This window comes from Ursus maritimus, unplaced genomic scaffold (genome assembly GCF_017311325.1).
Source record: "Ursus maritimus isolate PB19 unplaced genomic scaffold, ASM1731132v1 scaffold_25, whole genome shotgun sequence".
Classification (NCBI taxonomy): domain Eukaryota; kingdom Metazoa; phylum Chordata; class Mammalia; order Carnivora; family Ursidae; genus Ursus; species Ursus maritimus.
In genome coordinates, this window is record NW_024425008.1 from 37,682,005 (window position 1) to 37,692,136 (window position 10,132).

The window sequence follows — 10,132 nt, forward strand, 5'->3', positions numbered from 1 at the left end:
TTTTTTTAAGGAATCTGAGAGTAGCTCACTTAATTAAGAAAGGTTGCTCACCAGGTTTTTATTGTTTGGCTTCTTCACACCGAACCCATCTGCTCCATCCTAAGCCTTTAGAGCAAGTTCCCAAGATATGGCGAAACCTACAAGGGCAGTCTCTTAAATAAGTAAATAAACAGCATATATATATATATGTCCTGTTTTTTTTAAACCTTTAAAGCAAAAGTTATACATATATAACAGCGTCCTTTCGACGTGAAATACCCACGGAAGATTTAGGGCAGGCGCTCAGCGTGCAGTCCGGGTTCCGGAGGCATCTTTGCAATAAAATTCTTGGAAAAAAGCAAAGCAAGGAGAACGTAGCGCTGGGTTGGGCCTCACCGCGGACCTCTGTGATAGCGGCCGGAGGGCGCCAGTGGAGCCAGGCCCGGCCGCGGGGCGGAAATGGGCAACCCGAGCCCGCGGGTCCCTGGCCACCCGGTTTCGCAAGCAGTGTATTTGCTTGGTCTCTCATCCTCCCTGTTTCATTTTGTCTAGTTTTTACACTGGATTCTGTTTCTGAGCGTGCTGGATGGGCAGTTCAGATGTCGCACTCGCTGTCGCTGGACATGATGGAGATGGCCGAAGTGGCTGCCTTGCTGGATAGGCTGGCGGCCGGGCTGGCGGCGGCGCCCAGCACCTCGGGCGTGCCCTCTTCCTCAGCCCTTAGAGCCCGTCCGGAGCCCTGCGACATGACCTGCTGCTGGAGTCTACGGGAAGGAAAGGGATACCAGTCGCAGCGCGTAACATAGCCGCCCGTTGCCCTCCCCCCACGCCCCCGCCCGGATCTGCGTTCCTTAAGCCCAGCAGCCGGCGGATCTCCCACAGACCCGGGCAGTTAAAGTGGGAAAAGTGAGGCAACAGAGGCCAGGGCCGGAGTCCGCGGCCGCCTCTCCAAGTAGCCCTGCAGTTGTCTCATCCTTCTTCTGAATCCTTTCTCGGCTCCCCATCCGAGACGCTGGGCTCACAGGGTCATTCGCGATTGTTGGCCGCCTTTGGGAGATTTACAATACTGTCAAGATAAATGAGGTGTGGGTGACAAGGACGTATCAGGCTCCTGGGTAGGGAACCCCCTTCCCAGCGTGCATCTGCTCCGGGAGCACGCTCGTGTCAGTGCCTTCGAGGCTGGGTCAGACCAAAGCTAAAAGCAAAAAGGGCTGCCTGAGGATTGCACAGAACGTTTGGGCCTGGGGGATGAGACGGGGTTTCCTGGCCAAAATGTTTGGCTAATTTAGATCCACACACCGCGGAACGAAAAGCTTTAGGTGACTAGTTTGCTGTTTTGAGGCAGGGTTGTCCACGCGTGAAAAGAGGAGAACTCGACTTCCATCCAGAAGTCCATTGAAAACTCTTTTCAAAACATTAGAAAAGAATTTATCTGGGCTTTTAAAACGGCAACACTAATGCCACATTGCTCGTAAGCCAGGCTTCACATAATAGGAGCCTAGGCCCAGGCTGACAAGAATTAGGGGCCTTCGGGTCCCTAATTATTGCTGGGATTTTAATTTTTATTTCTTTCCCCTTCCCAGTGCAGCCTTGGTTTGGCGACTGGAACTGGCTGCTGGAGCGACCCCCAGGCGCCCAGAACGAGAGAAAGAGTATGGGGAACCAAGAGCCCGGAAGGAAAACGCCCCCCTGCTCCCCGCCCAGGATCCCAGAACACGGTGGGCTCATAACTGAAGACAGACTGAGCTCTCAAGTCTTGCGGATCCAAGTCGCCGGGCCCTGGGTAAGGGCGCCCTGGGTGCCTTCGCCTGCCCCACCCGGGAGGGCGCAAGGCTAATAGGCCTCTAGGTACTGACCTGTTCTTGGCTGCAGCCGCCCGGTCCCTTTGTCGGCGGTTTTTGAACCAGTTGCCCACCTGCGTAGGGGTCAGTCCGGTTGCCTGGGCGAGCTCACGTTTTTTGCTGGGGTTGGGGTATGGGTCCTGCAGGTACCATTCCCGTAGCAAATGCCGCGTGCGCTCCTTGAAACAGTGTGTCTTCTGTTCGCCGTCCCAAATGGTGCGCGGCAGCGGGAACTTCTTCCTCACACGGTACTTGTCCACCGGCCCCAGGGGCCGTCCACGCAGCTTCTCAGCCTCCTGGTAATGCGCTTCGAGCCACAGCGCCTGCAGCTTGGCATGCGACTCCTTAGTGAACTTGTGGTTTTCTAGGATATGGTAGAGCTCGCGGTAGTTGCCACCGTGAAAGGCCACGATGGCTCGCGCGCGCAGCACCGATTCATTCTTGTTGAGGGCCTCGCAGGCCGCAGGGGCCACGGGCAGCGACCAGAGGAAGCGACCCAGGCGCTCTACGTCGCCGCTCTCCTCCAGAGTCTCGCATACCCCGGCCACTTGCTGGGGACTGAAATTCAAGATGGGCAGCTGGAACATCGAGGCAGCGCCGACTGCAATGGGGGCGCTGAGCGCGGAGCGGGACACGCAGCAGATGCCCGCGGGCCTCGCGGGGTGCGCCAGGCTCTCTCGGTGAAGCGGCTTAGGGCAGCGGGGACGCACGGCCGGGGCAGCTGCGGCGGCGCAACGGCTGGGAGCTAGCGAGCGGTAGGGATTGGAGGAGGTGCCGGCCCCGCCGCCCAGGTTCGGCTCGGCTCCGTTAGGGCACGCAGGCCGGCGAGCTGGCGCCGCTACTGGAATGGGCGGATTGGCGGCGCGGGCGCCATGGAGACCCCCTGTCAGTCACTGGCCCGCTCTGCCAATCAAGACTGCAACCAGTGCGCCCGGGTCCTTTCAGCACCTCCCAGCTCTCGACAGCGCCCGCCGTTCACCCATGGACTTTTCCTCAGTATTTTGCAGAATCTGGAGGAGGAAAAGACTGGAGACTGGCTAGGAGAAAAAGAGAGGCAAGAACAGCAGCGTTTCAACACCCTCCTCCAGCCTTGTTCTTCCATCCCCAGCCCCCCAATCCCCCCCACCCCCGTCAAAAGAGGCAGTAGTGCTACAGGAATCCACTTTGGAATGATGCACTGCCTGGGTCAAGAGGTCTCCAGAGGACAATGAGGAGCGGGCCAAATCGAAATCCTCCCAGAATTCGCCAAGTTTAATTGAAACGAAACAGAAAACTTTTGGGGGAGCGCACGAATGGGGAGGGAGGGAAGTAGATCACCTCATTTTTCCCCCCCCCGGCACCCATCCCCGCACGCCTTTCCCCCTTTTTCAGCTGCCAAAGCAGCCCAGTGGGAAGCGAATTTGAAGCAGAAGGAACGGGACCAGGGATCTCTTAAGAGGTCAGTTTGGGCTATCCCCAACACCTTCAAAAGCCTCCTGAAATCATTTTAAATACGGGCTAGAACAAATCTCACGCCTGATAACACAGGTGTTGACCATGAAGATAAACACTCAGGAAAAGGGGCGTTGTACCTCCCAAAAGTTTATACTTTTCAGTCCCCCCCCCCCAGTTTAATGGACTTGAACAAATGTGCAGCATAGCCACATCTAGAGTGAGAAGTCACTGGTAGGTCAGGACAGCAACTTAAAAGCTTATTTCAAAGATCTTTTTAGAAATATTGATTTGCTCTTCTTGCAGGCTGATTTTGCCCTACCCCGTGTTAGAATATGTAACTCTTGCGCGGGGGATAGAAACTCTAACCTTGGCCTTTTTGTACCAAAGAAACTCAGTACAAGTAAAATAGAGAAGGGGAACCACAGAAGTCGGAAGGGGGCAGAAAGTGCTTTCTAAGTTGCCGAGCACTGACCCCTCCTGCAGAGAGAGGAAGGGCCTTCTTGGCAGCTCTGCCTTAGGACCAGCAGATTGAATAGGCAACTTTTATTGATTCCCAATTGACATCCACATCATACCATTTTCTGAGGTTTCTGTCAAAAGAAACCATGATCTCACCTGGGCCTTTGATAAGGGCTTGTTTAGTTTGAAGAAAATAATTGGGAGAGAGGAGTCCAACGAAAGTGACTGGAAAACCATCTTTGGAGGTTCATCACTAAAGGAATCAGATAGGAATGTTCACCACCGAACTGGACTGGGCCCGGCAGTCTTTTCTTTAGTATCAAGTACAATTTGTATGTGGCTTGTACAGCTCTGGTAAATCAGAAGGCAGATAGATAGCACAGATGGTTGGAGGTGTCGGGTCAGATTATGCTACGCCTGAGTGCAGAGCAAAGCTCGTTCTGACGGAAAACCCTGATATTATTTTCACAGATCTTCACAGTTCACTAAAAAAAAAAAAAAAAAAAAAAAAAAAAAAAAAAAGCTGAGGTTGGCGGGGGAAGGGGGCTGCGACCATTTACATCATTTCTGTGAGATTGCCTGCCGCCTCCACGGAGAGACTTTCTTTTCTAAGAGCTTTTTTTTTTTTTTTTTTTTTTGAAATGCGAGGAGGCAGGGGCAAAATAGAGAGGGCAATGAGGATAATGTCAAAGCACAAATCTTCTCTAGCTTGGGGGAGATTTCTGAATTCGCTGGAGGAACAACTTTTAGTGAGAAACATCGCACACAAGTGCCCCAAATACGCAGTGTAAAAACCCGGCGGGCCATGGGGATCGTGCAGGGGTGAAGCGGTCCCCGGGAAGGCTGTGTTCCGGACAACTCTGGCCAGGGAAGGAAAGCATTCCCTTGCTCAGGATGTCTTCCCTGCCAACTCCCCCAGCAGAATTGCCTCACGCTCTCCTTCCGCGCGGAAGAAGCCGCAAGTCTGGGAGACCCTACAGCCCCAGAGCCCAGAGAGGACCCCAACACCTGCACCTAGCCGCTGGAGGTGAGAAGTTGCGGGTACCTCACGGGACTGCGCCTCTCCGCCCTTTTGCTAAAGAGTTTGAAAGCTGCAAATTCGGGGAAAGCTGGCTTCTTACCCTTAGTTTTTGTGAGCAAAGTCTTGTTAATTTTCCAAGACTACGTGCCCTACCCAGAAAATAGGAATATCCCATTTCTTGGGTAATAGTTCTGCAAATATTAGAGGAGAGGGCACGTTGGCTTCTGCGTGTTTGGGACTTTCCGGCAAATGGGACCAAAATCCTGGCTTGGCTGCGCCTGGAGCGGAGGAAAAAGGGCTCTGGTTAGGGGCGGCAGAGTCCCAGTTCTGCCAGATCTTGTATCTGGACGCCATGCGTGCGGAGGTCTGAGAAGTGTCTAGAGGCCCGGGTCTACTCTCAGGAGATCCTGTTCTCTCTATCACAGGAGACTTCGTTTACTTTTATTAACTGAGAAGTGTCTAGAGGCCCGGGTCTACTCTCAGGAGATCCTGTTCTCTCTATCACAGGAGACTTCGTTTAATTTTATTAACTCATAGGAAATAAACCACCCTTGGGAAACAGGATCACATATTCATTCATCACCTTCACAAACAGAAGAAATGCTTGCCCGCCCTCGGCCCCCTCCCCCATCCCTGGAAATGAGAGAAGCCCCACTGGGTTTCTTACAAATAACCCCATTGTGGACAGGACGGTGAATCCCACCCCACCCTTAAGGCGCCAGGTGAAAGTTGGACCTCCGGTTGACTTTTTAAAATTTTACGGAAGGATAGATTTTTACTAGTTTTGAAACTTTGCAGCAACCCTCCGGGCATCCACTTCCTTGCCATCCCCAACTTTATTTTTCTTTTGCGTTTGACCAGGAAACCTAGAAACTTAGCGGCAGCCCTTGGCCTGACTTGCAGGTTTCTGTGGTTGGTCTGCAACTAGTAGATTTGGGAGGCCTTGGGCAGGCTAATGCTTGATTCCCGCAGGGAATTCAAAGACGTCTATTCGGTTCTCTGCAGACTCAGTTTTACTTTACCGGGAAAAATATGGAGAAAAAAGCTTATAGAAGACATTGCCCCTGGGCTGATTCTGTGTTTAATTATTCAGCGAGGAAGCAGCAGAGCTAAGTGCCCCTCCACCCCCCCCAATGTTGTGAGATTCATACCAGAAATCTTCAGAGTAGGACTTCTTGAGCTTATCCATGTCGCCCCCCCCCCTCGTTTTGCCCTCTCTGATTCTCCCCTAGAGTAGAGGGACATGTGCAGCCCCATTACACCTTGTTGAATGATTTGCCAGCGGAGAGCGCTGCTTAGAGGTCAATACAGTCTTATCTCGAGATTCCGGCGTCTTGTTTTGTCTCTTGTCTTTGAATTTTCCTTAATCAAACACCTGTAAAATAAATGATATATTTTTGTTTTCTTTCCTACATAATTTCACAGTCAGGGATTTTAAGAATGTAATAATCAAGTGCATCTGAATTCCTTGATAAAGACATGTGCTGCGTTTGAGAGTCATAGACTGGTAGACAATGAGGTCCTTTTGTGTAAGTCCATTTTGACATTTGGGGGAGAGATCTTGGTTTCCCTTTCCTGCGCCTCAAAGCTGTGTGTTGCTGGTGGGTTAGGATAATGTACAAAAAGATCTAAAAATCTTAAAAAAACATTTTACTGTCTTTGAATTTACAGAATTAAAATTTTACACTCTCAAACATTTATTCATAAGTTTAGTATTGTGACTTTCAGATGATACCACATGCATAAATATAGATGTATATTTGTTTATGTATTTGGTAGTCCAAATCTTTAGATTATGGAATTAATTCAATATCCTAGTTTTAATGTGCTGACTGTCCTAATTAGCTCCCAAGGTAGATTGTTCTATTTCATGCATTCTTCCCCAGCCAGTACGCACCTTGCAACAAAAAACAGAGATGCCTCTTTATTGTGTATTCCTGAGAAAAAAACACTTGGGAAATATTTTGTAGATTTCCTGGCACTGTAAAATTAACTGGGAAAAAAGTATTACAATTAAAATATTAATCTAATTTTAAGAGATTACAATATTTTTGTTGTTATTTGCAAACTTATTCACCAGTTATGTTTTAAATGATGCAAAACTGCTTATGTTGTTAAGTGGAGGAAATTTGTAGAAGCTTAAATGTGGGAAAATGTACCATTTGAAAGTAATGATTAATTAACAGTAATTTTTTTTTAATGTTAGGCTGACTATAAAGTTCTGTCTTGACCTCTACTTTGTGGTTAATCCTAGGCATTTGAATGAGAATTTGTATTTAAACCAAAGAGTGTATTTCAAGTCATACTCCTTTTTTTTTTTAAGATTTTATTTATTTATTCGACAGAGACAGCCAGCGAGAGAGGGAACACAAGCAGGGGGAGTGGGAGAGGAAGAAGCAGGCTCACAGCGGAGGAGCCTGACGTGGGGCTCGATCCCATAACGCTGGGATTATGCCCTGAGCCGAAGGCAGATGCTTAACCGCTGTGCCACCCAGGTGCCCCAAGTCATACTCCTTTTTTAAACTATGGTCTTAAATTCTCTTTTCTCCCTTTCTTCTGCTTCTGTGGCATAAGTCTGAATCTGCATGGGGCTAACTATACCACAGCATAGCTTGCTTAGGGCTATGTATCAGTGGGTTCTTGCATGAAGGGTTAATGCTTAAAAATGTAACCACCGTGTCACTTATAAACACTTTATTATCAGTAATGAAACGTTAGTTGAATGACTGAAAGAATGATTAATTTGTAGTTCTCTACTGGAACTTTATTTTTTTCCACCAGCTGATTATTTTTGACAATTTTCAAATCCAAGAGCAAAGTGTCTTTCTAAAATATACATAGAAACCTTAAAATTTAATGAAGTGAAAGAGTGTAAATTTGTTTATGCTCTTTCAGATGAGTGAAAGGGTATTCATCTTAAATTATATGTGTGGCACATATATGTATTAGTTACATGTATTATATGAGTAAATACTAATTTCCTTCCAAACTGTAAAATCAAATAGACATATTAGCCTCTAATAAAAACCTAAATTCTCCTGGCAATCCAGCTGGTTAGCAGAAAATAGTTTTAAAATGTTGCATTATAAAAATATGTAAGTAATATATAATATATATTTATTATATATTATATACAATTTATGTAAAATATAAATAAATAAGAATACTGCATTACAAAAATACGTATACATGACATCTGACCAGTCAAAGCAACAAATCTCAACAGAGAGCAATTTTACTCCCCCTTTCAGGGGACATTTAAGCAAAGCCTGAAGATATTTTTGGTTTTCACAACTAGCATCTAATGGGTGGATGCCAGAGATGCTGCTAAACATGTTACAATGAACAGAACAGTCCCCTACAACAAAATGTCAATAGCACTACTGTTGAGAAACCCTGCTTCAAAGAATCTCAAAACAATCAACAGGGCATAGACATACAAAACCTGCTAAAATTCTGTTTATTCTGGAGTTGAAGCACTTTCAAAGGAATCAGTGCTCTTTTAATTTCACCTTAGGCCTAGTCCACACCAATAAAATCTGTTCCTAAGAGCCTACTGCAATTTTATTTCTTCTTAAAATTTACTATAAATGATACTTAGGGTGACTGAATACTTATACATTTAGAAATATCTCTGGGAAAGGTGGACTTTTGCTTCTATCATGTTGGAATTTATTTTGTTTGAGTAATTGGTGGGACATGCAACAATGGTTGAAAGTTATTGCTCACCCCTTCTTTATTTTACAAATGAATAAAATATGAAGACCAAAGGCGTTAAACAATTACTCATGTTTGCACAATGATTAGTGGCAGAGATAGGTTTAAAACACAAATTCAAACCTCTATCCACTGTATACCTTGCTTTCCCTACCTGAAGAAGATGGTATAATTGCAGTTGAGTTTGAGCACAGAGGATCTGAAGCACACATGAATATTTATTGGTGGCTGCCCTGTGTTAGGTCTTATGCTGTTTCTTGTTGGCTGTGACTTTCAGGGGTTGGTGCACTCTAGTTCATGGGTCTCAGAGAGATTTAAACCATTCTGGGTCTTGTCAAGTTTTATGCCCTTGCAAGCCCTAAAAAGGCCTTGAATCTCAAATGTGACTCTGGGACTTCTCTGAGGGGGTGGGAACGTTGGAGTCTGGGTTTAATTGAAGACCTTTCTCTGACTCATCATGCTGTATACTACAGGAAAATGGGACTGAATCCAGCCTCTTGGGGAGGAGAGATTGGAGTTGAGGTGCTGTAAGGCTTGGTTTAAGTAAAAAAAAAAAAAAAAAAAAAAACTCTTTTGTCAGGTTTTTCAAAAGAATAACAGTGATGCTCACTAGCATTTCTGTAATTAACAAGCTGTCAACATTTCTATTACAACCACAGAAATCTATTACAGACCACAGAATTGTGATAAATGTTTCTTTAGGTTTGAAATGTTAGCCTTCATCTTCTTTTCAGCCTAAGGGCAATTTTTGAAACCAATTTTGTTTCAATCATTTTGGATCAGTTGTGTGGTAATTTTGGAAGTGCAGATGCTCTAGGCCCACCTATTGAAATAAAGATTTTTAAATGGAAACACAGAGAGGAGTCTGCTTAAGCCCCAGTGGGGACCAGCTGCAAAGCTCTGGTAGGGAATTATATAGGCAGACAGTGGGAATAGATTTAGAAAAAAATTAAGGGGCAGAGAAACGTGTGCATGTTTCCTTTAACAGCATGTTTTTTTTTTTTTCAGGTCCTTCAAACTATGGAATTTTAATCCTCCACTTTCTCTGTTTTCTATTCTATTTGATATTACTTTCTCTATTATTACTGGGTTTGGGTGAAATTAGTGTAAGAGAATTTGTCATTATAGCTATTAAAATTTGAGGCTGAAATGACTTTTTGGAATTTTAGTATTTAATTTTTACCCTTCATTTAGTTAAATTTTCTTCCTATCCCTCTCATCTCCATTATGTTTACTTACCTTTTTATCCTTATCTGTCCTTTTTGTAGACTCTGAAAGTTCATATTTCCCAATGATTGTAGTTCTCTGTAGTGTAATGATTTGTTCTCACTCCATGACTCCTTTCTTCTACTTCCCATTTTCCATTGCCAAATACCTCCTCACTGAACTAAGCCTTGTTAAAATTGTGAGATAGACAAAGTGCTCACTCCTGAAAGTAGATGGGAACTGGGAGTGGTTCTCATAGAAGAGGGGTATAGTGTCACTATGATGATGTTTCAGGGAAGTAATGCTTCTCAAACTAAACCTTGAGGAAGCAGATAAAATACTAGAAACAGCAAGGACTTTAAATAATTTAATTTCATATCATTGCAGTAACCACATGATTTTAGGCCCCGGTTTCATTATTGGATTATGCATGACTATTCCTTGCATAGTGCCTGACTTACAGTAAATTCACAAC

General features: G+C 45.7%; 1 protein-coding gene across 1 annotated transcript; it reads right to left on the bottom strand.

The window, feature by feature from the left end:
* Positions 1 to 447: 447 nt before the first annotated feature.
* Positions 448 to 2,422, bottom strand: SIX6 (SIX homeobox 6). The gene is made up of 2 exons (XM_008701332.2): positions 1,836 to 2,422; positions 448 to 743 (listed from the first exon to the last, which is right to left on the bottom strand). The coding sequence occupies exons 1-2, from the start codon at positions 2,405 to 2,407 to the stop codon at positions 575 to 577; spliced, it is 741 nt and encodes a 246-aa protein (XP_008699554.1). The 5' UTR covers positions 2,408 to 2,422; the 3' UTR covers positions 448 to 574.
* Positions 2,423 to 10,132: the final 7,710 nt, after the last annotated feature.